Below are 27,707 nucleotides of genomic sequence, written 5' to 3' on the forward strand. Positions count from 1 at the left end.
AAGGGGAAATCGTTTCACTCTCAAACACACAAAAATCTAATCGAACATGACTGCTAGGATCAATTAGCACTCGTAAAAACGAGAAAATCTAAGGAAACGAAACAGAATCTAAATCGAATACTAAACTACTAGAATAGCGTCGTTACAAGAATCCTACCTTATACCATGCTTATACGTTGCTGCCTTCTGTCACAACGTCAGCAAGTCTGTCGAACGGAGAACCCCACTCGCGAACTCTCTCCCAAAATTCCGCGCTGGTCTCGCTAGACTCGCTTATCCCGCTCAACGAGCTGAGCGAGGGGCCATCAGATACTTCGCCCTCGTCGTCAAAGCATATGACTTCGTCCGGAATGAGACGACGATTATCCTCCGCTTGCGTGTCGGCGAGCTTCCTTTCCATGTAAACGTCGACTTCGGCCGGCACTTCGGGCTCTCTCGGCAATTCCACGACGGAGCCGTCGCTATGTTCAGAGTCAAGAGCACCTCCGTCGACGTGAAGAAACGAACGATCGTCGTCGTCGTCGTCCGCTCTCTCCGGCGGCGACGCGGCGACGGCGAGCGCCCGACCATTCGCAATAACGGCAGCTGTGCTCACAGGCTCCATCTCATCAGTCGGAACTGGAGCTTTAACGAGAGAATCGCGCGACGAATATCGGTGCATCGTCGACGGATTGCTTCGACGACCGAAATCTTCTTCGCCGGCGCCTTCAAAGTCCATCGAAGCAGTCATCTGAACAGGAATAGTAGCTTCAAATTCGCGATAGTCACGACGACTTATGTCGGTCATTCGGAACATGTCGTTCGACGCGTCGACGGCGCCGTTGCCGTGAAAATCGCCGCTGCCTTTTTTTCTGTATATTACGAAGCGATACACGACGAGGAGGACAACGAGGAGGATAATGACGACGGCGAAGACGATGCCGCCAATGAGTTCCGCATTGTCGTCCGTCTTGATGAAGGCAAAATTCGAAACGCAGTCGTAGCCGCCGTGCAAATTGACGCACACGTCGGCGGACATGCACGGCGGTGAAGAAACGGCGCACTCGTCGATGTCCGTCTCGCAGGCGTATCCCGTGAATTCGCTCGAACAGCCACACGTGCCGTAGTTGCACGTTCCGTTGTTCATGCAGACCACCTCGGCGCAATCAAGCAGCGTGCACTCGTGCTGGTTCCACTGATCGACGCAACGCTGCGTGCTCGGGCACGGATTCGGCGAGCAAACGTTGGCGCTCTGGCATCCTGATAGCGGCTCGTCGCCGACTGAGGCGACTCTGAAATCGCCGTCGCTTTGGGACGGCATCTCGATTTCGTTGAAACGAAAATCTTGAATGCAGCCTACGAAACCGTCGGCTTCTCCGCCTAGGTAGAGTCGACTTTCCGTAGACAGTCTGAGCTGTTGACGAGTCAAGTCCGAGCTACCCTCCACCGGATCAGAATCGTCGACAGTCAACGTCGCTACGTTGCCTCGACGAACGACGACGACGTTGTGCCATTCGCCGTTCGTTACGTCGACGCTCGACGCCGTGACCGTGCCAATGCCGCCGCCTATGTCAAACCGAAACCTCATCTTTTTGTTTTCGACCTTGAGAAGAAACGGAGTTCGCCTTGCAAGCATCGATTAGCAACACCTTACCTCCAACGTTTCGAATTGATTGTCCAGACCCGTGATTGAAACGACGGTCATCCGGTCCTCTCCTCTAGTCCGCAATCGAATTTGCAGCTGATCTTCGTAGATGTCTGCCGACTCCACTTCGCGACGAAGACGACGGGTGGCAAAAGACGGGTCAAAAGTCGCGACATTGAGAGGAGCGTACTCCACATAGCCGTTTCCAGAAAACGTGAACCCGTCCTGAGCTAAAGACACAAAAAACAGCCTTGAAGAAATGCGGTAGTAGTAGTCAAAGAGATCCTTACTTAGCTTGCACTGATCGCCCTTATATCCCAGCCTACATATTCCGCAGTTTTTACCGTTCCAAACTGGGTAGCACACCGCGTTCGAGTCAGAGCCGCACGGGGCGGCTTCTTTGCACGCGTCCATTGCTGGACATCCCGTGGCAACCGAACGGTTCTTCAATGGCGAAAGCATGTCCAATAGTTCGACATCGTCGTTGCCACGACGAACGCGAACATTTCGCATGCAGCCGCGAAACGAACGCTCCGCCGAGGGGAATTTAAATTTCGACAAGTTGTATTGCTCCAATCCTCCGAGAAAGAGCGGCGTGTTCACGTCAAAGGAACTAGAAATTTTCAATTAGTTAAAAATACTCTAAACGTCAAAAAATACCTGTGATCTCTTGGGGCAGTTTCTTCTACATAACAATTCTCCCTGTTCACTGTGTCAATGCCTGTTGAAGACGAGTACTGGACAATAGGGTAGTCGCAGTTGTCCACCGTTAGACTTATTTTCTAAAACACAAACATAATTACCAGGTTCATATATGAATGTTCTTAGTTCTTACAGTTCCTTTCCACTCAATTTTCACTGAGTGCCACTGTCGATCGTTCAATTTAGAAGATTTTCCTTGGGGAAGGCGAACGACGACGAGATCGCCGCCCACTTTGTAGGTAACCTGAACGTACCCGCCGATCAGCGCAACGAGGAGAAAGTCCTCTTCGACGACGTCGTAACGGCCGTTATAGAGCAACAAGCCGTACAAATCGTCGGTGACGAACTCGAACTCGACGGATCCGCTCTCGCGACGACGAAGCGACGGAAACATAATAAACGAGTCGACATCGAAACTGGCTCCGGTCAATTCGCAGCGAGGTCCCTCCAAACCGGGAGGACACTCGCACGTGACGGTGCCGTCTTTCGGCGTGCAGGTGCCGCCGTGCAGACAGGAACTAGAGTTGCACAGCGGAACGCAAGCGAAGTTTTCGTTCCCCGGTTCGGCGACACAGTACTTGCTCGGCTCGCTCGCGCACGGCGACGTCACGCACGCCGTCAAATCCGTTTCGCAGTTGCGTCCCGTGTAACGTTCTTCGCTTTTGCACGTGCACTGATAGCCGCCGTGACCGTTCTGACACGTGCCGAAGACGCACGGATTGGACAAGCACTCGTTCACATCCGTCTCGCATCGTTCGCCGATGAAACCGATGGAACACTCGCACTCGAACGACTCCTTCAAATCGATGCACGTGCCGCCGTACAAGCACGGATTCTGAGCGCACGTCGTCACGTTCGACGACGTCGCGTTATTCCATTCGCACGACGGGCCGGCTTTGCCCGAATTTCCGCAGAAACACGTCGTGCCGCTCGGACCCGACGTGCACTCGCCGCCGTTCGCAGCGCACTCGGGCTTCGACTGGCAACCGTCGCTTTTGAAGAGCGCCTGTTCGCATTGAGGACCGGTGAATCTTCCTTCGCACTCGCACTCGAACGAACGCAGGCGTTCGACGCACTTACCCAAATTCAAGCACGGATTCGAATCGCAAAAGCGCGCCTTCGTTTGGCACGTTTCGCCGCTGACGTCCGTCGGACAGTCGCACGTGAAACCGTTCGATCCACTAGTGCAATTTCCCTCGTTCTGACACGGCGACGAGAAGCAGAAGTCGTACGAACCGTCGCCGCAATCGTCGCCCGTGAAACCGGGAAAACACGCGCAGGCAAACGATCTCGATTGGTGCAGTGAACGAAACCAGGCCGACGGCACCGATACCGTATCGTACGACTGACCGAAGACGAAACGGCTCGAACACGTGCCGTTGAGACACGGCTCCGGAACGCACGGATCGATGTCGAACAAGACGATGTTGGAATCGTCGAGCCGCTGCTCAATTTGATGCTGGTTCAGAAATATTTCGCTTCGGAGAAGTTCCGACAGATAGTACGAATTCGAGCCGCTTCGGCGAACGGCGAAAACGACGTCGACTAGGCCCGAGGAGCGTTGAGCTGCCGTTTGAACGCTGAGGACGAAAACGTCGGCTCTGTCGACGTTCATTACGTCGGAAACGACGCCGACGAAGGCGTCGTAGTGAAGCGATAGAAAATCGTCAGGAAGACGCATATTTAGTCGTATAGTGACGCTGGAAGAAATCATCTCCTGCGTGACGGGCGTGACGATCACCAGAACGTAGTCGTTGAGAACTTGGTTCTCCCACGAGGCCGATACGGTCAGATTGAATTTTCCCGCGGGAGGATTGCGAGGCGAAATGAGAGCGCCCGTTCTCGAGTTGATCTTGAAAGGACTGCCGGCATCGTTGACGATAGCGTAATTCAACTGGTCGTCGTCGTCGGGATCGTAGATGCCGACAACGCCGATTTCGCCGAGGGCGAACGGCTCGAGATAATTCAAATACATGGTACGAAAGACGGACCTGGGTTCGTTGTCGTCAACGTCTCCGATAACGACGGTAACGATCGCGTACGTCGTCAACGAAGGACTGCCGCCGTCGGTAGCAGAAACGTTTAGAAGATATTCCTTTTTCTCCTCGCGATCAAAGCTAGACCCGTTCGTTCGAATTCGATTTCCGCTGACGAGTACAAATAAACCGCCGATGCCGTCGCCCACGATGCCGAACGTGATTTCGGCATTGGTGCCGAGATCTTCGTCGCTTGCTGACAGAACGGCGACTTCCTTGACGCCCGGGCTATTCTCTTGAACCTCGCCGATATTACGCGACGTGAATTGCGGATAGTTGTCGTTGACGTCATTCAAACCGATAACGACTTCGGTCGTCGCACTCAGCGACGGCGTGCCGCCGTCGCGCACTCGAACGCGAATGGTGTACTCGTCGCGCGTCTCTCGATCGAGCGACTTCGCGACGACAATTTCGCCCGCGTCGACGTTGAACGCGCCGTCGACGTTTCCGTCGACAATATCAAAGAAAAGTTCGGCGTTCGACGACGAATCGCGATCGGTCGCCGTCAGAGTGAAAACGGTGTCGCCCGGCGGAAGATCTTCTCTCACTTTCGTCGTATACGGCGTGCCGGCGAATCGCGGCGCGTTGTCGTTGACGTCCGTCACGTTGACGATTAGGCGCGTCGTTTGGGAGAGAACGGGAAAGCCGCCGTCGTCGGCGCGCACTGTGATCTCGTACGATTGCACCTGCTCGAAATCGAGTCGCTGTGTCAGCAAGAGAGCGCCCGTTTTCGAATCCAGTCGAAAATTTGGAAACGAGTTCGGATTGACGATGCTGTACTGAACTTCGGCGTTCGTTCCCAAATCGGCGTCCGTCGCCGAAATGACGACAATCGTCTTCTGCAAATCCAACGCTTCGGACGCGTTCGCTCGATAGACGGGTCTGACGTCGAAGACGGGGGAATTATCGTTGACGTCCGTCACCGAAACGGTCACGCTGGCCGTGCTGGACAGCGGCGAGACGCCGCTGTCGGCGGCGCGAACCCGAAGATGATACGCGGAACGAGATTCGCGATCGAGCGTTCGAAGCGCCCAAATTCGACCGTTATGCAGATTTATCAGAAACGTGCCGTTGACGTCGTCAAGTAACGAGTAAACGATTTTTCCGTTCAAGCCGGAGTCTTTGTCGTCCGCCTTCACTTGACCGACGTCGGTGAGAACGTCGGAGTTCTCCAACACCGAAACGTCAAGCGACGCGCCGCGAAAGATGGGAGCGTTGTCGTTGACGTCGACGATGCCAATTCGAAAGCTGGCGACGTCGCGCATGTTCTCGTTATTCGGATTGAAGGCGACGACGTCGAGCGCGTACGACGTAACGCTTTCGTAGTCGAGACTCGAGTTGACGAATACGTCGCCGCTCGTGGAGTTGATTCCGAACGCGTTCGCCGGTCTCTGAGCATCGATGGCGTAGCGAATTACGGCGTTGTCGCCGATGTCGGCGTCGGAGGCCGTCACTCGAACGACGACAGTCGAAGTGGGAGCGTCTTCGGGAAGAGATTGGTCGTCGATTGGAGCGAAGTCTGGCGCTTCGTCGTTCACGTCGTCCAGATTGACGTCGACGCTCGTTGACGTCGTGAATTTGCCGTCGGAAACGCTGACGCTCATTTCGTAGTCCAGTTGCCTTTCGCGATCGAGAGACGCGGCGACGACGATGTCTCCCGACGACTTGATTTCAAAAGCGCCGCCGTCGTTGCCGGAGTCGATGGAGTAGACGAGCTTGTTCTTCGATACGGCGTCGGCGTCGTTGGCCGAGACGGTAAGAACCAAGCTGGAAATTTGAGCGTTTTCTTTGATATTCTTTTCGTACGAGGGCTGATCGAAGACGGGAGGATTGTCGTTTTCGTCTTTTACACTGATAATGACTGTCCGATCGTCGCTCAGTAATCTCGGAGAGCCCAAGTCTTCCGCATAGACTCGGAAGATATAATCATTTTTGTCTTCGTAGTCGAGAACGGCCGTTGCGTTGATATTTCCACTTACTCGGTCTATTTCAAAGGGAAGAGAAGAGTCCGAGCTTCTGATGTAGTAGCGAAGTTCGGCGTTGCTTCCTGTGTCGAGGTCTGTTGCTTCTACGTTCAGTACGAAAGCGCCTGCCTTGTTGTTCTCTGTTATGTCGGCAGTAAATAGGAACTCCACAAACTTAGGCTTGTTGTTGTTGACGTCCACTACCGTAACCGTCACACCGGCATAATTTGAGAATCGAAAGTTGTTCTGATATCGGGCGGCCACAATCAACTGGACGGGTTTGTTTTGAAGAGTATGGATGTCGGGAACGCGTTTTCCCGAGGCGACGGTTATTCTACCGGTGAACGTATCAACTTCAAAGTAGGATATAGGAGTCGATTGCGAAACAATATTATATTCCACGGTTCTGTTCACAGAGGGACACGTGACGCCTTGCCCGTTCGGTGTGGGATCACCAGCGCACACAACAGTCACGTTCGTTCCCGCAAGATCGAGTTCCTTTACGCTGGCACTATAAGAAGACGTGACAAACTGGGGTGGACTGTCTTGATCGCGGACGATGCGAACTGTTAGGTCAATGCTGCCTGAGCGACTGGGATTGCCACCGTCTGTCGCCATAACGGTCATAGAAAAAGATTTCCCTCCGCTCCCACTAAGATCTCTAGCCGCAACCAGATTACCCGAACTTTGAACTTCCAACAGCACGTCCGCAGAGTCGGAAAACGAAATGTTGTACGTCACGGCGGCATTCCGTCCCGCGTCCTCATCGGTAGCCGACAGAGCGACAACGACGTCGCCTCTTTTTGTCGATTCCAGAATGTCCAGCGTCGACTGGCACGACGATTGCCTGTTGCAGCGTTGAAACGTTGGCGAATTGTCGTTCAAGTCGCCGAGAGTGACGACGAGATCGGCAAACCCGGCGTCGCCTCCGCCGTCAAGCGCCTTCACCTTGAGATTGTAAACGGCTTGCTTCTCTCGATCTAAAGAGCTGCTACGAGTGGACACGCGTCCCGTCGATGGATCGATTCGAAAATCCGACCCGGAACCAGTGAACGAGTAGGTGATCTGGCCGTTCGTTCCAAAATCGTCGTCGGTGGCGTTTACCTGAATAACGAACGTTCCCGTCGCGGCGTTCTCCGTGACGCGACCGTTGTACAACTGCGCGCTGAACTGCGGACGATGATCGTTGATGTCGTTGACGTTCACCGTCAAATTGACCGACGTATTAAACGTTCCGTCCGTCGCGAAGACGACGAGACGAAAAATCGGCCGACCGAGATCCGAACGTCGTACGAGCAGCGTTCCCGTTCTCGAATCGAGAGCGAATCGTCCGTCGGCGCCGTCGAAGTCCACGCCGTACGTGACGACGTCGCCGTCGACGTCCGTCGCTTGAATGGTGCTGACGGTCGCGTCAACGGGCGCGTTTTCGTCGACAGACACGCTGATGACGGGAGACGATGCAAACTGAGGTGGATTATCGTTGATGTTGATCGGAACGACGCGCACCGACGCGAAAGAGGAACGAGCCGGTTTGCCGCCGTCGGCGGCCTGTACGTCGAACCGATACTCTTTCACCGTGTCGGCGTCCAACGATTTCGCCACGGTTATCGCGCCGGAGACGCCGTCGATGGCAAAAGTGCCGTTTACGTCGGATTGAAGCGAGTAGTGAACCGTGCCCAGTGATCCCGAATCGGCATCGTTTGCCGATACGCGAATCAGCTCCGCTCCTATGCTCGCATTCTCCCTGCGACTGATCACGTAAACGTTCTGACTGAAAATCGGATCGTTGTCGTTGACGTCGAGTACGGTAATATTCAGGACAACCCGAGCATACAGCGACGTCGCTCCAGGATCGGTGGCCTGAATGAGTAAACTATAGTTCTTTACCGTCTCGTAATCAAGCACGCCGGCGACAGATAATCGACCGGAGATGGAGTCAAGCAAAAAATGCTGATCGTTGTCTCCCGTTTCGATAGTATACTTCAGTTGTCTCGGACTCGGATTGATCGACACGACTAGCTGAGTAACAAGTGTGCCAGGCATGTTGTCCTCCGCGACGTCGACAGCAAACGACGACGCGTTGAACTGGGGCGCATCGACATCGACGACGAATATTGTGAGGGTGGCGGTGTCATTTAGCGGCGGGCTGCCGCTATCTCTTACCCTCACTTCGAGCGTAAACGATTGGCCGGCAAGACCCTGCAGAGAACTCAACGTGCCAACGGTGCCGAGCTTTCGATCTATGCTGAACTTGTCGCTCGTCGAACTGACGATGTCGTACACGAGCTCGGAGTTCAAACCGTCGTCCGGATCGTTGGCTTGAAGGCGAATGATTTCGTGACCGACCGACGAACTTTGTTTCACGGTCGCCTGATATCGAGATTTTCCGAATTTGGGCGAATTGTCGTTCGTGTCCAAAACATCGACGTCGACCGACGCTTGGGCCAAGCGAGGAGGATCCGAAACGGCAACCGCTTCGACGATTAGATGATAAAAGTCGACGTTCTCTCTGTCCAACGGTCTCGTCGTCACAATGCTACCGCGAGCGGAATCGATGCGAAAAGCGTCGGTCGGAGTCACGATAGAATACGTCAATTTGCTGGCACCCGATTGCAAATAGTCGATAGCGCTGACGTTGACGACGCCAGTATTGTCGGGCAAATTTTCGCGAATGACCGCTGCGTACAGGCGGTGGGAAAACGCAACGCTGCCTATCTTCTCCTCCACTGTTATTCTCACTGTAGACGTTGATTTGAGGCCACCGCCGTCGGTCGCTTGCACCGTCAAACTATAGAACGATTTCAAATCGTAGTTGCGAAAGAGAAATAGAACGCCTGTGGTTTCGTCTACGGCTATTCTGCCGTCGTCATTTCCCGCGACGATAGAGTAGGAGACAGTTCCGAAAGCTCCTATGTCGGCGTCGCTGGCCGAGACTCGGATAATTGAAGTGTTTACCGGGAGAGGAGTAATAATCGTGGTCGAATACGTCACTTGTGAGAAGACCGGTATGTGATCGTTCGCATCGAGGACATTGACGATAACGTTTGCCGTCGTTTGAAGGCTTGGCTTCCCGTGGTCCTTCGCTTTGATTCGAAAAACGATTGTGTCTTTGGTCTCTCGGTCGAGGGAGTTGCTAAGAGTCAGGTCACCTGTCAACGAATTCAGGTTGAAGTCGACCGGCGGAGGATCTACGAAGGCGAGAGATATATTCGCGTTTTCGCCTTCATCCGAATCGACCACGTCAAAAGAAGCGACTTTCTGACCCAATTGAGCTCTTTCACTGACGTTCACTACAATGTCGATAGATGGAATAAAACGCGGATTGTTGTCGTTTTTGTCCTCGACGGTGACAGTCAAATTGACGCTGCTGCAAAGACGACCGGCAAAGCACGACTGAATCGATGCATTGAAAACGGGCAAATATTCGCGATCGAGCGCTTTGGACGTGTAGACGAGACCGGAGAAAGAGCCGACGAGAAGACAGCCACACGGATCATGCAAAATCTCGTATTCGACCGGATCGCCCGATTCGGCCGATACGACGGCGACAGATAATCCCGGCGAGCCGTTTTCAGTTACACTTCCGTAGTAACGTGCCTGAGTCCAAAGGGGCCCCGAATCGAGAACGTCGTCGACATTCACAGTCACCCGAAGGGAGCTGTTCATCGACGGATTCCCACGGTCGCTGGCGACAACTGAGAAATTATATGCCCGCTGGGATTCGTAGTCGAGAAGACCAGAAACGGAGAGTCTTCCCGTGGTTTCATTGACGTCAAACGGCAGATTAGTAGCAGGAGTCAACGAGTAGACGACGACGCCGTTTGCGCCGGCGTCCGGATCAATGGCGTGCACCGTTCGAAGCGGAAACCCGGGAGAAGCGTTCTCTTCTGCGTAGAGGACAATCGACAAAATGCCAAAATCTGGCGCATTGTCGTTGACATCTAAGACGTCGATTCGAATTTGGGTGCAATTTCTCTTCGGTGGCGATCCTTTGTCTTCAGCGCAAATCTTCACAATCCACGCCGCTGTCGTTTCTCTATCGATGAGCCCCGACGTGGTCACCACGCCGTCTTGCGAGACGACAAACGGAACCCGAATCCCGTTCCCCGGCTCTGCAATAGAAAAATCAATTTGCCCATTTGAACCTTCGTCGATATCGTCAGCCGTTAGCCGAGCGACAAACGTTCCGTCCTTGCTATTTTCGAGCACAGTGACAGGCGTCACAATCGCATCCGTGAACGTCGGCCAGTTGTCATTGACGTCGTCAACGGCGAGAGTGAGCAGAGCGTGCGAGAAATTCCTGCCGTCAAACGCCGTCACGTCGAAACGATAAACGCTTCGAGCTTCTCGATCCAAAGGAGCAGCGAGTCGTAGTTTCCCCGTGTTCGGGTGCACGGCCAAAACGTCGCCCGAGCCGAGTTGCGGCGATACGCGATAGAGAATGAGCGCGTCGTCGGGATGGAAAGCCGTCACGCCAGCTGGTAGAAAATTGCCGACAGGATAATTCTCGGACACGTTGATTCGCAGGTGAGACGAGGAAAACGAAGGTTTGACATTAGACGCGCTTGATCGCTTTTGTCGAACTCCTCTCACGCTGATATTGACTTCTGACGTGACTGATATCGGTGCATTGCCGCCTGACGACGCTTGCACTTGCAGTCGAAATAGAGCGGAAGCGGTTGGGGTAGCAGACGGAGTAAGGGTGACTATACCCGACGAACCGTTGATTGCAAACGAGGACTGCACTGTTCTGAGAGCGTAGCTTATCACAGAGTCAGGTCCGCGGTCTTCGTCCCAGGCTACCACTTGAACGATTGGCCACCCGGTCGGAATGTTGGGATACATTTCAACGTTGTACGGATTCGGCGTGTAAAAGATGGGCTGATTGTTGTCTACGTTTGCGAGCGAAACGAACAGCTGAGCGCTGTCAAAAAAAGCCGAATCCGTAACTCGTATCGACGCTGTTTGGACGGGATTATAGAAATCTCTATTCAGCCCTTGAGGCCCGTTGGCTAGTAGTCCACTCTGACTATCGATAACAAAACTCGTATTTCCTTTGGATATTGAATAAGTCAGACGATTTACCGCCGCACTATCGGCGTCGTCGGCGACGGCGACGGCGACGAAAACGTTCGGAAAACCACTGTGATCGTCGACCACGTAGCTGGCTTTTTCGAATTGCGGCGCGTTGTCGTTTACGTCCAAAACAGCGATATGAACAATAAGGGTACTGGACTTGGGAGGCGATCCTTGATCGGTTGCAGCAATGGTAAGATAATACTCCGACTGCTTTTCGTAATCCAAAACGTCAGTCGTTTGAATCTCGCCCGTTTTGGCATTAACGGCAAATTTTGTTACGCCTGTGCCGCCAATGAGTGAATACCGTATATCCCCTTCAGGTCCAGCGTCTGCATCGTGGGAAGATACGATGGCCACGAAACTTCCAATAGGAGATCCTTCAGAAATACCAACCGGGAAAGGGTCGATTGAAGAAAAGACGGGCCAATGCAAGTTCGCTCCCACTCTCACGACAACAATAACCATATCGACGACAGCGGCCAGGTTCTGCGCTTGAGAGTTGGACGCCTCCACGCTTATACTCTGCTGCTTGTGGATCAAATTCATGAGACTAGAGATGAGTCGCACGCTTCCAGTCAGTCGATCGACGGCAAACAGAGACGCGTTTCCTTTCGATAAGCTATAACGTAGAGTGTCGTTGTCTAGTTCCAAGCAAGCGATTCGATTCAATACGACTCCGCGCGGATAGTCTTCCGGAACTTCAATTCGAATATTTTTCAAAAAGCACAGCGGCGGAGTGTCTGCCACGTCTCGGAGATCGATTCGAAGAACGGCGGAAGACGAGAGCGATTTGGGCACTCCTAAATCGTACGCATCGATGTGCAGTTCATAGACTGGCGTCGTTTCTCTGTCCAATTGACCGTTAACGGTAATCCTTCCCGACGTGTCGTCGACTTTGAAAGCGGACAAAACGTCGTTGGTGAGACGGTAGCGCACACGCCCATTGTTTCCCTCGTCGGCATCAGTGGCGACGATCTGAGAGAGTACGACTGTTCCGCGCGGCGAGTCTTCCAATACCGATAAGCTCTGCGGAATGCTCTGAATTTCAGGCGCGTTGTCGTTCACATCCAATATCTTGACCAACAAAGCGGCCGAGCTTGAGAGACGCAATGAATCAGTAGCGGCAACCGTCAAGGAATAATTGATCCGCTTTTCATAGTCGACGTTGTCCTGTAGGGACAATTCTCCCGTATAGGGATTTATCAAAAATTTCGCGTCTTCATTTCCGTCGGTGATCGAGAACAAAAGTCTGCCGGCATAGCCGCTGTCTGGATCTGTGGCGGCGCTAGAGACGTCAGTGAGGAGGACCTTGCCGAGTGGAAAGTCCTCGTTCGCGGATACATCACTGATGGCGCTAAACGAAGGACTTCGGTTTTTGTTGACGACGACGACGACAATCTGCGTGTTCGTAGTTAGTCTATCCGAAGGAACGGCAAACTGATCCACTGCAGAAACAGTCAAAGTATAACGGCCCGGAGCCGGAGAACGTGCAGAGATTTGACCGGAGATAGGATCGATGGCAAAAGAAGATGAACCGGTCAAACTGTAGCGAATGCTATCCTTATCGCCATCCACAGCCTCGACCGTCGTCACCGAAGACGCAGAGCTTACAATTTCCACCGTGCGCGACGGGAGAAGAAATACCGGTGCGACGTCATTCTTATTCGTCACTCTGATCTCAACACTAGCGGTTGCCGTGAGTGGATTGATACCGTTGTCTCTGGCCTGGACGACGAGATTATACGCTCGTGTAATTTCGTAGTCCAACGAGACCTGAGAGGATAATATCCCCGTGTCTGGTTCAATAAAGAATGCTCCGCCTTCGTTTCCTTCGGTGATTTCGTATGTAATTCGTCCGTTCGTTAGCGTATTGAAGTCTTTGTCTGTCGCAGACAGGTGAAGGATGAGTGTTCCTGGAGTCAGCGTTTCAGCGACTGTCTCAGTAAAAGAATTGGGAAGGAATTCCGGTGGCTTGTTGTTCACATCTTCGTACACTACCGGTAATCGCAAGGTCGTGCTTCTTGATTTGGAATCTGTAACCAAGACGCTGATTGTTTGAAGCAATCCTTGACCGTTTCTATCGAGAATGCTTTGCGTTATCGTAATGTAGCCAAGATCCTTATCGATGTCAAACAGACTCGACTGCATAGAAAACGTCACTTTCGAATTCTCCGGAGAATCTGCTTCAATATTCTCCATCTTATAAACGCGGCTGTGTGCCGGAATATTTTCAGGAATACGGATAGTAGGCTGACTGAATCTCGGAAATCGATCATCCACGTCATCGACGCTAATTGTAACTGAACAGCGCGAAGACAGAGACGCCTTGGAGACTCTCACAGTCAAGAAGTAAACGGGCGAAATTTCTCTGTCTATCACTCGAGTCAACGTAATCAACCCACTCGAATCAATCTGAAATAATGGACTATTAGACGACGGTTCTTCCGAAACGATTGTGTAGTTCGGCGAGGAGCCCCCTCCGCTGCCGTCCGATACGGAGACGGTGATGACGGACGCACCAGTACCAAAAGATTCCGTTACTTCGCTGTAATAATGCGTCGATTCAAACTGAGGACGATTGTTGGGCTGGCCGGTAGCAACGTAACATTGAATTTTCAGCGTTTGAAAGCTCGACTTGGGCGGGAAACCCGAATCGTTGACTTGAATCAGCAAATCGTATAGAACACCTCCGTTCAGATTACCAACAACACGAACTATTCCGCTCTCGTCGACACTGAACTCCGACGACGGCCGATCGAGTGCGTAGGTCAGCTTAGAGCCTTCCGGATCTGTGGCCGACACAGTAGCGGCGACAGATCCAATTGCCGCATCCTCAGCTACAACCCGTCTGTCAACGGGACCAGAATCAAAGTAAGGAGGTTTGTTGCCGGCGACGACGATCAGAACAACACGAGAAACTCCCAAGCCAGCCTTATTTTCAGCCGAGATCGTCACATTGAGAGTAACGTTCGCCGTCGGAACGGAACGAACTCGAATTTCGCCGGAAAACGGGTCAACGTAGAAAGGATCGACCGACTGTCTTGGATTGAAGAAGTAACGAATTACCGACTGGGGACCGACGTCTCTAGTCGAAGCGTTGACCGTTATGAAGACGGTATCGGGAGCGGCATTCGCTTCCACCAAAGTAATATATAAGCGTTTGTCAAATCTCGGAGGATCGTCGTCTCTATCGCCGACAGTGACGATCACCGTCGCGTTATTCAAACCGTCGTTCTCGCCGTCGTTCACGGCAACGATCAACGTATAGAGTGCCTCTTCTTCGCGATCTAGTGCTCCGGTAGTAATAAGTTTTCCGTCGGCAGTGACGGTGAATTTGCTCTCGGGATCGCCGTCAACTATGGTGAATTTCATTTGACCAACATTCGGTCCGTCCTTGTCTTGCACGGCGACTTGTATGCAGAAATTGCCGCTTCCTCCGTTCTCGTATACAATGCAAGCGTACGACGCCGGCACGAATTCAGGCGGATTGTCATTGGCGTTTAGAATGCTCACAATTACGGGAACGTCGGCGGAACGACGGAACGGCGTGCCTCTGTCTTCGCAGCGCACTACGAGTCCAATTGACGATACCTTTTCATAATCGAGCAACGATGACGCCCAGAGACCTCCGTTGAATTCGTTGATTTCTAGCGTTCCAGGCGACGTCGAATTCACGATGCTGTAGTGAAGTTCTCCGTTAGTGCCAATGTCAGCATCGGTTGCCGTAACGTAGTGAAAGAAACTCGCTTGTTGAACGTCTTCTCTCACGCCGACACGGTACTCTTGCTGAGAAAATTTAGGACTATTGTCATTGGCGTCAGAAATGTGAATGATGACTTGAGCCGTTGCTTTTAATCCTGGATCATCCGAAACAGTCACCGTGAAGCTGTACATGTCCTCCAATTCTCTGTCAAGGATATCGTGCACAAGAACAAGACCGGTCTTGCGTTCGACTCTAAATTTTGTGACTCCACTCGTATCCACGTAAGTCAGAACGCCGTCGGAGCCTTCGTCATAATCGACGGCCTTTGCCCACACAACTTGGCTGAGTCGAGGCAGCTCTTCACTGATCGTAACCTCGTAGACATTATGGAGAAACATGGGCGGAGAATTGACCGCCTTCACGTCAATTCTGATCTGAAAGGTAGAAGACAGAGTAGGATTTCCACCGTCGCGCGCGCGCAACGTTAGAAGAAATGACGTCGGATGATCCACGTCTTCGTCGAGACGACGGTTCACCAAGAGAGGAAACGTGAAATAGCTGTTCGATTTAGACTGCGAGCCCACTCGAAAATATTCTCGAGGATCTCCACTGATCACGTCCAAAGTCATATCTTCACCAGCCAAGGCATCGCTATCAGTCAAAGACAGAACAGGACTAATAGAAGACATTGCAGGTAAATTATCGTTGACATTGAGAGACGTAGGTCCCACAAAGACAGGTGGCTCTTCATTAGCATCGGTAACGTTTACCAAGATTTTAATAGTCGACGATAGGGACGGCATCCCTCTATCTCTCGCCACAATGACCAACGAATGAGACGAAGCCGACTCATAATCAAGCGCTTTAGCAACGCTAACGACGCCCAGCTGAGGATGACAGCTAAACGAATCTCCGCCGCCGCCGGACTCCAACAGATAATAAATCCGACCGTTGATGTCCTCATCCAGATCACGGGCTTCGACTTGAAAGACGCTCGTACCGACAGGAGCGGACTCGGACACGGAAAACGAACTCGCAATCGGCTCAAACGCCGGCGCATTGTCATTCTCGTCGATGACGACGACTTCAAAGCGAACGCTCTGAGTCAAATTGCTCGCGTCTATCGCTTCGAGTATGACGTCAATAGAAGCGTTGCGCTCTCGATCCAGTCGAACGCGCGTGCGTAGCGAGGCGAAGGCGCCAATTCGTCTGACGTCAAACAGCGCACTCGCGCGACCGACGACGCGATACGCGCGCACGTCTCCGCCGACGACGTCGTCGCGCGCCGCGACACGTGGCAAGCCCGCGACGTCGACGCCGGCGGCGACGTTCTCGCGAACGTAGCCGCGTCGCGACGGCGATTCGAAACGCGGCGGCGCGTCGTCGACGTCGACGAGGCGAATCGTCAACGAAACGCCGTACGATTCGCGTCGCAGTCGATCGCGCCCGATTACGTGCAATCGAATCAGACGAAGCCGCGCGTCTTCGTAGTCTAAACTCGCGTTTGTCGTCGTCGATATCGCGCCCGACGCGGGTTCGATTGCGAAGAGATGGTCGTACTCGCCGTCGAGGATTTCGTACGAATCGATCGTTGTCAGCGATCGATTGGCGAACAATTGCGCCGCTTCGAAGATTATCGCGTTGGGCGGAGCGTTTTCGCGTAGGTTTATTGTAGTCGCGGTCGCCTCGCGGGCGATTGCGAAGACAATGAGAAGCGAGACGAAGGCGCGATGACGCCTTTTAGAGACGTCGCTGCCTTGCTCTGTCATCGTTCGAGTATTTCTCACAGGAAATGGGGTGAACCGCCCCTGTGGACGGTCGCGCGATGTGACGTTTTTTCCTTCTTCGCCTTGCCTCGTTCGACGGGCGAGTGAACCTCTGCTTCGAATTTCCCTTTGCCCGTCGATTATTCTCACTTCGAGGCTAGACTAAGGACGAACTCGGAATCCGACGAACTAGCCGATCGATTGTTGTCGGCTGACAGGTCTGATAGGGCAAATTGCCGTCCAAACAGGTGCTTTTTTCGACGATCGTTTCGAATAAATGATACAAGCATGCGCAACTGCACATAAATAACACGTGAAAGTGCGTTGGCGTAGGCTGAGATAGCTGAGATACGTGGAGCTGATGCGTAGGCGCGTCCAGGCGCGTATACCTCGTGGAATGGGTGGAATGATTCAGTAGGTTTTTATTTACAAAAAGAGTGCAAAATGTGTGTGGTCTAAAAGTTAGTGACGTCACTTGAGGTAAAAGCGGAAATGTTTTAAATTCCGAGGCGCGACCACACCCACGTTAGGCTTCCCCACGACGTGTACGCGACCGACCGACCGACCGACCGACCGACCGACCGACCGACCCCCAACCTCCAAAGCTATCAGTTGATTATTGCAGATCGTCGATTTGCGTATGCTGGATCGAGTGGGCATGCGCAAATTGCACAGTGTTCTCGTGGTGTGGCAAAAAATTCCTGTGCACGGTCTGTGCACGGTTTGGGAACAGCGATTCCTGTTCTAAGAATTCTACGTGACTTGTGGACGCGCTTGTCAGTTGTTAGGGTAAACATGACGTCGAAAGACGACCGTGAAGCCGCCGAGCAAGTCGAAAACCCGCCCAAACGCCGGAAAGGTTCGCTACAGTACTTCTCCCTGAAACCCTGTGCATTAATTGCATCAGATTTTGACGATCTGGACGCAATTCCGCTCGCCAGTTCTGACCGGAATGCACTTCCGTTGCGAGTTCGCACCAGTGAAAAAGTGATCGAGTTATTCTAATACATTTCCTTCTCTTCACCCGGACTCTGTATGCCAGGTACTTCGGTCAGTAATAAAGATTTTCGTTCAGAGTGCCACTCCCAACTGCAGCATGCCATGGCAAACGAAACGTCAACGAGCCACGTACGGATCCGGTTTTGTCATTGCCGGAAAGAGACTTCTAACAAATGCTCACGTTGTCGCCTATCAAACATCCGTCAGTAGCTAATGCCAACAAATTGAAAATGTCAACATTTCTACTTCCTGTCTCAGGTTAGGGTGAGAAAACACGGAGATGCAAAGAAGTACACCGCTCACGTAATCTGCATTGGGCACGAATGTGACATAGCCATGGTTAGAAGCAAGCAACTATTTAATTGATCTATTTCTATGCCTACTTCACTCTTTTCTCTAGCTGGGTGTCGATGACGAGACGTTTTGGCGTGACCTTGAGCCATTGGATTTTGGATCCATTCCCCAGTTGGAAGACGACGTTGTGTGCGTGGGTTTTCCGACGGGCGGCGACAACATCTGCATAACGCGAGGCGTTGTGTCCAGAGTGGATATCACTCGATATTCGTATAGCGGAGTTAATTTATTAGCCGTTCAGGTAATAATTAGGTACATCTGACAACCGTCACATTACGGGATTTTTTTTCTTAGATTGACGCGGCCATAAATAGTGGTAACAGTGGGGGACCCGCTTTGCAGGGTAGCAATGTGATAGGTATGGCATTTGAGACGTTGAATAATGCCGAGAACATTGGTTATATTATACCTGTGTGTAATGATGACAGGGCCGTCGTCCGCGCTCTTTTGACGAATTGTCATTTTTTTCAGATTCCGGTCGTGAATCATTTCTTGAGAGATTACGAAGTGCACGGATCGTACGTGGGATTTTGCAAAATGGGCATAAGGTGCTGCATCTCATTTTAGTAAAACCTTATTAACCTATTCGTTTCTCCAGATGGCAGACACTGGAAAGTGAGAACATGCGCAACTATTTGGGCCTATCTCTCCATCAAACCGGCGTTCTGATAACGCGTGTTCTTCCCCTGTGTCCCGCGCGAAATGCGCTGAAAAAGGGCGACGTTTTGATGAGCATCGACGAGCAAGTAATCGCAGACAACGGAACCGTAAGCGAGAGGAAAAGGAGACGAAGAAAAAAAAACCATACTCTTTGTCAAAGGTTCACTTTCGAGGAAACGAACGAATTACCTTTCATTATTCCCTATCTCAGAAGTACGTCCACGACGAATGTCGTATGAGAGTGCTTCGCTCTCGAGAGGTCCAGGACATCTGCGTCACGTTGGGCACGATGCTCGACCTCGTGCCTCGGCTTTTGAATGGAAAACGTCCGAGGTTAGTATATATAGTTCAACGCTTTCTTCTTATGATTGGCGTCACGAGTGCGTAGTTATTTGGTTCACGGGGGTCTCGTTTTCACCCCGTTGACGCAGCCCTTTCTGAGTCACCAGTGGGGAAGGGATTGGGAAGAGAAAGCACCGATTAGGCTTTGCAGCTACGTCAGCTACGGTTTCATCGAGAAGAAAGACCAAGAAATCGTCATTCTCAGCCAAGTGCAATTAGCTACCCCAATCAAAAAAAATATTTCGCGTAAACGAAAAAAATTTAGGTTCTTTCGCACGAGCTGACTGTCGGCTACGAGGGCATCGCCTTTCTCCAATTGCTCCTCTTCAACGGCAAAGAAGTCCTCAATCTTCGTCACTTGGCCGAAATGCTCGACGCCGAAGCAGACGCCTTCAACGAGGGATCTAACGTCGCCCAGTTCATGCACTTCCAGTTGGATCGCGACAAAGAGATTGCACTTCCACTTCGAAAGAGTTTCAGCGCCAATCGCGATCTGCTCGCTCGTTACAGCATTGCTCAACCGCGATCGGACGACCTCCCCGACGTTCATTCTCTCAACTAAGAAGGGGGGGCCCGGTCGGCGCTCGTTTAGTTTATTTATAATTTAAAAGAGGTCGATTAATTATGACAGACTCGCACTCTCTAAGTTAATTAGGCCCGCTTCCTTTGTTCGCCCTGTTTCGGCGAATTCGGGCGAAGAGCTCTCTTCGTTCGCACGTTTGCGCAGTTCCTTTGTTCCCTGGCATGATCGTGGCACTCTTCGCGATCTTTCTGACGGCGCTGACGGCGCGGGCGACGCCAGGCGAAAAACTGAGGGTACGAACCTTTCGAACGCCTATCCAGGCCGTTAGGAGGACACTCGTTATATCTAGGGCATTCATTTGGCCTGGTTAGAGAACGATGATTCCGGTAATGGCGCTTTGCGGCCCGTTTTTCACTTCTGCACGTCACGCTTTTAGCCGTCGCCGAAGTGACGTTTCCAGTGCGCGTCGAAGACGACGGCGATCGTCTCGACCACGATCTGCACCCGAGGACGCGTCGCGCGTCGTCCGATGACGAAGCGACAGTCGTTTATCGACTGAATAACGCGCACGGTCGCGACTTGACCGTCCACTTGTCGCCGAGTCGTAGCATCTTGTCGCCGGGAGCTCTAGTGCAGACGATCGGCGAAGGAGACGACGTCATCGAGACGGAGACGGTCGATTACGATCTCATGACCGAATGTCAACTGCACGGCTCGGCAACGTCGTCGTCAAACGACGGTGGGACGGCGGATTGGGGCCGAGCCGCTATTAGCGTTTGCGACGGAAATTTGGTTTGTTATATTAGAGAGATGGGCGGAACGTTTTTGAGTGCTTCGTTTAGACCGGGGTCATTCGTTTCGTCGACTACGATCTGTTCATCGAGCCGGTGACGTCAGAAAGGACGAAATCGCCTGTCGGGCATCCGCACGTGATTTTTAAGCGGTCGCGTGGAACGACGGATGGAACGACCGCCGACCCGACCGCCAACGGTTTTTGTCACGTGGACCATGACGGTTTGGAGGAGTGAGTGCACGTGCGACGCTTGATCCTTCTCTGTAGACGATGGCGACGGCGACGGCGACAACCGCCTTGCTTCTGAAAAATCGCGTCGTCCTCGCCGAGATGCGACGGCGGCGGCGGCGAAAAGCTACTACATCAAAACGTTAATTGTCGTTGACCATCACGCCATTGAAAAGCACAAAAAATTCGGTGACAATAGAGAAAAACTCAAAAATTACGTTCTGGGTCTCATCAACATTGTACGTGCGTCAGATCAACACATGAGCCACGTTGTACTGACTAGTGATTACTGTTGTAGGCGCAGACTCTCTTCGATCATAATTCTACCGGATTTAACGTATCCTTTCCCGTTGTTCGAATTGTATTTCTAAAGAAATTCCCAGTAGAGTTGTAGTCTATAGAGGGGTTTGCCAATGCCATTGTGATTCGTAATTGTCTAGAGAACATTTCAGTTCACAAACTTGTCGGTTGAACTTATCAAAAGATTTTGTCCGTGGCAAGAGACAATCAACGTTCCGAAAAATCATCGCAAACATCACGACTACGCAATTTTTTTAACTGGGTGCGCTTGAAGCTATAATACACAGTTCATTCGTTGACGTCGATTTTAGGAGTGATATCTGGTCTTTCTGTCAATCGGGCGAAAAATGTGCCGAGCTTGGGCGTGCCTACCTGAGCTCGTTCTGCGTCGAAAAACACAGTTGCCAGGTCTTGTCTGAGTCCGGATTGCGTACCGGTTTTGTCATGGGCCACGAGCTCGGTCACAGGTACATCTGATCTACACGTCAGATTATTATTAATTTTTTTGTTTTGACAGCTTTGGAATGTTTCACGATGGCGATAAGCGAATTAGTTGTCCGTCTGAAGGATTCATCATGTCGTCTTTTGTGGGGGGACAGGCAAACGTGCACTACTGGTCGCCATGTAGCCTAAGATACATGGAGAAGTATATGACGTAAAAACGATAGCTAACATAGAGTACGCCTCATAAGCCAATAGGGTATATATACCGTTAGAGAAGCGAGGTCACTAGAGTGCATTCTTGATCCGCCGACGCGACAAGAGGCGACGAGTCGTCCCGGCGAAATGTACACGCTCGATCAGCAGTGCGTCTTTCAGACGGGACGACTGCATGAAAAACTGTGCGATCGTCCGTGGGTCATGAATGTGCGTGCAGACGTTGGCCTATCGCGCGTGAATTGAATAAGAAAAAAAAAACTTTAGGTAGTCTGTCAATCGCTCTGGTGCGAGAATAACGATACACGGTGTAGAACGGTCTACGTTCCGGCTGCAGACGGCTCTTACTGTGGTCCAGATAAGGCACGGTGTTTTTACAATAATTCGCTTGCTAAATTCTGCATGTTGCTTTCTAGGTGTGTGTGAAAGGGCAGTGCGTTGAGGAGAAGAACAGCGAGTACTATTTCCTGCCCACGGCGCCAGTTCGAGGTAACTGGGGTCGATGGGCTTCCTACTCCCAGTCGCCATGCTCGAGATCTTGCGGCGGGGGAATTCAAGCTCGTCGGCGTCTCTGCAATAATCCCAAGTATGCTAGCTTTGTTGGGAGGTGGCGTATCGTTAGGACGTTTTGTTTGAAAAAGGCCGAGAAATGGTGGGAAGTACTGCACTGGACAGTCCTATCAAATTCAACTATGCAACAATATAGTAAGATGTTTTGAAAATCGTATTTTTTATGCACAAAGTGAGAATGGAATAGCCATGTTCTGTGTCTGGGGATGACTGGAGAAAAGAAAACTGCTCATCGTTTCGCGATGGCAAGGGATTGCCATTACTCAACTACGTCACTGGTATAGCAATAGAAAATCTTTTGTTATCGCGATGTAGTTGTTTTGCGTAGACGAAGAGACCTGTCAACTGTGGTGCTACAGCCGAAACCAGAGAAAGCCTGTCGTCATGACGGATGTCATTGACGGTGTGACGTGCAGCAGAAACAGTAACAATCGTTGTTTTCAAGGAAAATGCCAAGTTAGAGAATCTAGCAATCAGAGAGAGGCAGTTCGTACATAATGATCACGTTTTCTTCGGTAGCCTGTTGGCTGTGATGACGTGTGGCAATCGCATTTGAAAGACGACTATTGCGGAGTCTGTGACGGCCGAGGCGAAACGTGCGACATCGTCACAAAAACCGTTCGCAAGAAATTTCTGCCAGGAGGTTTAGTATTCAGATGAAAACGGTCTCGGCGTTGAGTTCCGTTTACTTGTCGCAGACTGCCAAGTTATTTCGGATCTGGAGCCTAAAGCAAAGAAGATTCGTCTGCGTGAAACGTCCGGAAGGGCCTCTATTAGTGCGCAACGACGTCTGGACACACTTGATAAAACGATATCTTTTTCTTAGTGTTCGCAATAAAGGGAGCCACTGTATTTAATTCTAGCCACGTCTCCGATCAAACACCTTATTTGGAGATGCACATTGCCGGGTCGACAGTAGAGTACATACAAGACTGGAACGGCACCCAAAGGATCGTCATCGAGGAACCTCTCGAAAATTGGCTTCTTGTATCCGTAAGTCTTTATTATTAAGCTAGGGGCTATGTACTGTACGTGTCTTTGCGCGTTTGCCCAGGTTTGCAATCCGACTCAAAGCAGGCGTTTGATTGACGCTCACTTGCGTTACGCCAGGTCGACGGGCGCCGATCCGCCAGACAATTGGAACCTGCGATTTCTTTACACGTGGAAAAAGTTTCAAACGTCGTGTAGCAAAACGTGCAAAGGAGGTATAACTGATAATAAGAAAAATGAATTGGTATCATTATGCGCATTAGGGAAACGAAGGATTTCGTACGTCTGCCACGTTCCAGCCTACGACCTAAAAGTGGAGGATGAATACTGCGGCGACTATCGAAATTCAGGCAAACCGCCTGAATCAAAACTAGTTCCTTGCAACAGTGACGTTTCCTGCTCGAAAAAACTCTACAAGCCCACCTTCATGTGGTCGCCTACGCCGTGGCGTCGGTGTTCAAAGTCGTGCGGAATAGGCATGCAGAAGCGCAGCGTTCCTTGCCGTCAGCTGGGATATCTCGAGAAAAACGTTGTCAAGACGCTGTGCGATTTTGACAAAAGGCCGCCCTTGTCTCGTTCGTGCGTGGTGCGTCAGTGTCCCGTTGACGGAGGATGGTCGGAGTGGAAGTCAGTCGTTGCCTGTTCGAAATCGTGTGGCAGGGGCGTTCTGAGGATGGAAAGGACGTGCTCCAATCCAACGTAGGAACCTTTTGTCTGCTGTTGGCTCTATAATTGTACCGCACAGTTTGTTCACTTTAGGCCTGTAGGCGATGGCAAGGATTGCGTCGGTGGGTCTGTGGCCTATTCTGTTTGCAATGAAAAGGTACATGCCCGGGGGAAAATCTCAGTATGATTTTCTACGTTTTATCATAGCCCTGCCCGACTAATTATACCGAAACGTACAGTGCCCAGTGTATGTCGAAATATGGTCCAAATTCCCAAGTCGTATATCGAACCAACGGTTTGTCTGATTGATAATATATTTGTTGTTTTATGGGATCTAGTGTAGACATCCAACACTGTCGGATCTCGTGCCAGGTTAAAAATTCGCCGCAGCGAAGAATAATGAGAGCATCAGACGGTACGAGGTGCCGGTTTCAGTCAGAAGCCTTTTGCTTACGCGGAAGATGCGAGGTTCCATAAATTTGTGGTCCTTCTAACCCATCGTCTTTTATATCCTATTTGATTCAAGTCTGTAAACTGCACTGGGCGCTTCACTGGTCACTTTAATGCCAGTCTGAGCGTGCCAGATCGATGCGGGCTTTGCGGCGGAAACGGCTCGACTTGCGCGACTGCATTGAATTCGTACAGAATGAAAAATGTTCTACCAGGTATAATTATGACCGTAAGTCGTACTGGAGGATTTTTTTATTGTTTTTGGTCATAAAGGAAGCTACCACGTTCAGAGTGTGCCGGCGGGGGGCTCTCGACTAGCCGTCTTCGTTGCATTTCCGACTGCTATACAGGCTTCAGTTGGAATAAGTGAGAAATTCAGGCTCCACGAGGTACGATCGTTTTTGAGCGAAACTCGCGTTGTAGATTTGAAAAACGACAGAGGAGACGTCGTTTACTCGTCGCTTCCACGACAACTGACTGGCCAATCGGCAATTGCCAGTGGATTTGACGTTGAGCTGTATTATCGCAAGAGAAATTCGAGCCTCTTCATCATCAGCTCGTCTGGAAGATTCATCGAGAACATTACGATAGAAGTAAGAGCTCCCTTTCAATGACGTGCTCCGATTCTCAATTTGCTTAGATGACCATAAGTGAACTGGTGAGAAGTTCCTCGCTTCCGCGCATTGACGTCCGCTATTTCGTCGAAAAGCGTCAAGACTCCAATGTGTTGGAAAAATACTATTGGCTCTGGAGCAAATCAGGCTGCAGCGTTGCTTGCGGAGAAGGTGCTTATGACGTCCGTAGACAGTGACACGTCGCAGTAATCGACTTTTCATAGGCGAGAATGTCTACTCGCCGAAGTGCGCCAATAAATGGACAGGTGCCATAGAGGACACGAAGTACTGTGCCGATCTGGAACGGTCACAAAATCGACTTCACGGCCGTTGCACGTCACCCTGTACGACAATCAAACCGACGACCAAGGCCCCCGTCACGTCGGAGCCCGTTTCGTACGATAACGTGTCATAGTCGATATTATTGGCCGCCATTTTTTATTTGACAGATTGTTCTATTTTACGCGTGCCTGGGGAAAATGCAGTGCGTCTTGCGGTATTGGCGTAAAACGAAGAGACCTCTTGTGCTTGATGAATGGGCAGATTATGTCGATGGCGCATTGCGATGGAGCACTGGCAAAGCCCTCGCAAGTTGAGTCGTGCTTCGAACGACCTTGTCCACGTAATAAATTAAATAGGTCCCCATTTGACTTAACTAATGAATTATTTGATTAAATTAGGAGAGTGCCAAAACGAGTCTCAGAGGTGCAAAAACGTCGCCTCACACGGTCTCTGCGCGGTGTTTGGAGCTGGATGTTGTTCGTGTGAAAAGAAGAAATAGGGTAAGACGAGACTTTCCCACCGCTAACGCACGCTTTCAGCAAAAATTAGAATGGCACGTGCACGGGCAATTAGACGCCTTGCTGTGTGCGTACTCTAGTAGGCGCGAGTGGCGAGAATACAATTAGGAAAACGCCACTTCAATGTTATAAACGCGTCAAGTGCCCGAAACGGCCCCAAAACGGCTTTTCCGTAACCCAGGACGCGTTTGTTATTTCATCTGTGTCCGGAAATCTAATTCCAAACCGCTAACCCGGATAAAGGTGCCCAGATCACGAACGATGACGAAAAGGCAACAACTAATAGGCAATTAGCACCGCCTGCTTCCGGGATCGACGAGAGCTCTCTTATAACGAAAGCAAGCTCTCTTAGCGCATTTGACACGTTTTCTCTCCGACAGAGAGAATGCAATCGAGGGCGAAATCATTGAGCGACTCCGGAGTTGTTTCGGCCAGCGAAGCGTCGGCGAACGAATCGTCGTCATCGTCGTCGTGGACCGACGCGTCGACCGATCGTCTTCACTTCTGGAAGAAGCAGATCAACCAGAACGTCAAGGGCTCGTATTACGTCGTCGGACGCGCTTTCCACGAGATTCTCAATAAGGAGCAGCTGCTCAAGACGAGCGCGTTCGTGCCGTGGGTTCGCGAGAATTTCGGGCTCACGCGATCGACGGCGTACGAGTACTTGCGCGCCTACAAGGTCGTCGATCTGCTCCAGCGCAACGATCCCAGTCTGCCCGTACCGTCGACCCTGTCGCATTTTCGCGTTTTTAATAAATGCACGCTCGAAGACGGCGGCTTGGAGGCGTGCAGAGTGTGGCGCCGCGTTCTCGAAGGTGTTCCCGAGAACTGTCAACGTTTGACCGCCAAAGTCGTCTTGTCCAGTCGTCGACGCGATTCGGCGAACGCGGGCGGCGGCGACGACTCGACGTCGACGACGGGAGAGGAATCGCGCGCTCCGCGCAATCGTCATAGGAAACGTCACGTTGCACGTGACGACGCCAAAATAAAGTTGAATCGTCAGACGACTTCCGGTCACGGTCACAGTCATGGCGGCAGAGATGGTGACGGCAAGGAAGGCACCGCTGCCGCCGGGTCGTCGGACGATTCCGGCGCGCCGAGTAGCAGCAAATCGCCGACGTCGTCCGAGAAGACGGAGGACACCAGCAGTAGTGCAAACCAGCGCGGGTCCTCCGTGTCTGATACGAGTCCGCGCGAGTACGATAGCGCCTATTCGCCCAAGTGGCTTCTCAACCTTGTCGCCGAGACGGGAGAGTTTGAGCAGTTGGAAACGGTGTTTGGCGACGAGGATTGGCCAAAGCAAATCTACTGCAATCTTTTGAGACTTTTTCCTGACGACTTCGAGTTTCACGAGCAGGGAAGTTACATTGAAAAAGTGATTGAAAACTATCAACTCGGCAAGTTCACGAGTGGACTCTTTGTTCTCGAGGTGGCACACAGCCTGGCAACTTTTGCTCGTGTACTCAGCTACCCTCACTGTTACTTGAACAGAAAAATTCAACGTTTTGAATTGCATGGCGGTAACGATGCCAAGCAAGCGGTTCTCTTCTACATGGGAAATGATGCTGAAGGATTTCTCAAAACGTTCTTGCCTCACGGAATCATTCCAGGATTGAATTCCTGGAGTGCAGGCAATTAATTAACCCTAGCTAAGGAAGAAACAAAGCGCACATCTTAGTAGCAGCACAATATTTTTATCTAGATAGGTAGAGAGTTCGGAGATTCGCTGTTCGATAGCCGAACAGGTCCTTATATATACATTTATGTTCTAAGAAATTGGAAACTATTTGCTGATACCGTACCTAGGTACTTGTAGATAGATTACATGTTTAATTCATTACATGTGAATAGATTTGCATCGTACTCCCTATATTATCTATAGCAGGT

The 27,707-nt window shown here is 51.4% G+C and overlaps 4 protein-coding genes across 7 annotated transcripts; 3 read left to right on the forward strand and 1 right to left on the reverse strand.

Moving 5' to 3' along the window:
- Window positions 1-12: 12 nt before the first annotated feature.
- LOC136185783 (protocadherin Fat 3-like) lies at window positions 13-17,162 on the reverse strand. 3 transcript variants are annotated; one of them, XM_065972979.1, is made up of 6 exons: window positions 2,460-17,162; window positions 2,285-2,406; window positions 1,915-2,237; window positions 1,634-1,854; window positions 158-1,582; window positions 13-88 (listed from the first exon to the last, which is right to left on the reverse strand). In XM_065972979.1, exons 1-5 carry the CDS (start codon window positions 16,875-16,877, stop codon window positions 170-172), a joined length of 16,497 nt encoding a protein of 5,498 aa, XP_065829051.1. In that variant the 5' UTR covers window positions 16,878-17,162; the 3' UTR covers window positions 13-88; window positions 158-169. The 3 variants fall into 3 exon arrangements, with proteins under 3 accessions (XP_065829051.1, XP_065829042.1, XP_065829034.1); XM_065972970.1 differs by having other exon boundaries at window positions 13-108; XM_065972962.1 differs by having other exon boundaries at window positions 13-1,582.
- A 255-nt stretch (window positions 17,163-17,417) lies between these two features.
- On the forward strand, window positions 17,418-19,857 carry LOC136185927 (uncharacterized). Of its 2 annotated transcripts, XM_065973152.1 has the most exons (11): window positions 17,418-17,733; window positions 17,782-17,861; window positions 17,917-18,075; window positions 18,132-18,212; window positions 18,274-18,468; window positions 18,522-18,638; window positions 18,699-18,775; window positions 18,826-18,994; window positions 19,048-19,220; window positions 19,276-19,438; window positions 19,495-19,857. In XM_065973152.1, the coding sequence occupies exons 1-11, from the start codon at window positions 17,670-17,672 to the stop codon at window positions 19,789-19,791; spliced, it is 1,575 nt and encodes a 524-aa protein (XP_065829224.1). In that variant the 5' UTR covers window positions 17,418-17,669; the 3' UTR covers window positions 19,792-19,857. The 2 variants fall into 2 exon arrangements, with proteins under 2 accessions (XP_065829224.1, XP_065829217.1); XM_065973145.1 differs by lacking the exon at window positions 17,418-17,733 and having other exon boundaries at window positions 17,805-17,916; window positions 17,970-18,075.
- Window positions 19,858-19,886: 29 nt separating this feature from the next.
- Window positions 19,887-25,944, forward strand: LOC136185802 (A disintegrin and metalloproteinase with thrombospondin motifs 18-like). The gene is made up of 30 exons (XM_065972991.1): window positions 19,887-20,045; window positions 20,102-20,138; window positions 20,189-20,544; window positions 20,595-20,766; window positions 20,813-21,012; window positions 21,072-21,155; window positions 21,214-21,335; window positions 21,385-21,540; window positions 21,591-21,728; window positions 21,790-21,940; window positions 21,998-22,093; window positions 22,147-22,316; window positions 22,372-22,435; window positions 22,488-22,578; window positions 22,629-22,756; window positions 22,820-22,943; window positions 22,999-23,076; window positions 23,127-23,293; window positions 23,355-23,505; window positions 23,554-23,989; window positions 24,050-24,113; window positions 24,164-24,251; window positions 24,300-24,424; window positions 24,483-24,621; window positions 24,680-24,772; window positions 24,830-24,999; window positions 25,047-25,191; window positions 25,245-25,416; window positions 25,470-25,642; window positions 25,701-25,944. The coding sequence occupies exons 1-30, from the start codon at window positions 19,974-19,976 to the stop codon at window positions 25,799-25,801; spliced, it is 4,263 nt and encodes a 1,420-aa protein (XP_065829063.1). The 5' UTR covers window positions 19,887-19,973; the 3' UTR covers window positions 25,802-25,944.
- Window positions 25,704-27,690, forward strand: LOC136185940 (uncharacterized). The gene is made up of 2 exons (XM_065973165.1): window positions 25,704-25,802; window positions 26,201-27,690. The coding sequence occupies exon 2, from the start codon at window positions 26,206-26,208 to the stop codon at window positions 27,457-27,459; it is 1,254 nt and encodes a 417-aa protein (XP_065829237.1). The 5' UTR covers window positions 25,704-25,802; window positions 26,201-26,205; the 3' UTR covers window positions 27,460-27,690.
- Window positions 27,691-27,707: the final 17 nt, after the last annotated feature.

The sequence above is a fragment of the Oscarella lobularis genome, chromosome 1, assembly GCF_947507565.1.
Source record: "Oscarella lobularis chromosome 1, ooOscLobu1.1, whole genome shotgun sequence".
Taxonomy (NCBI): Eukaryota; Metazoa; Porifera; class Homoscleromorpha; order Homosclerophorida; family Oscarellidae; genus Oscarella; species Oscarella lobularis.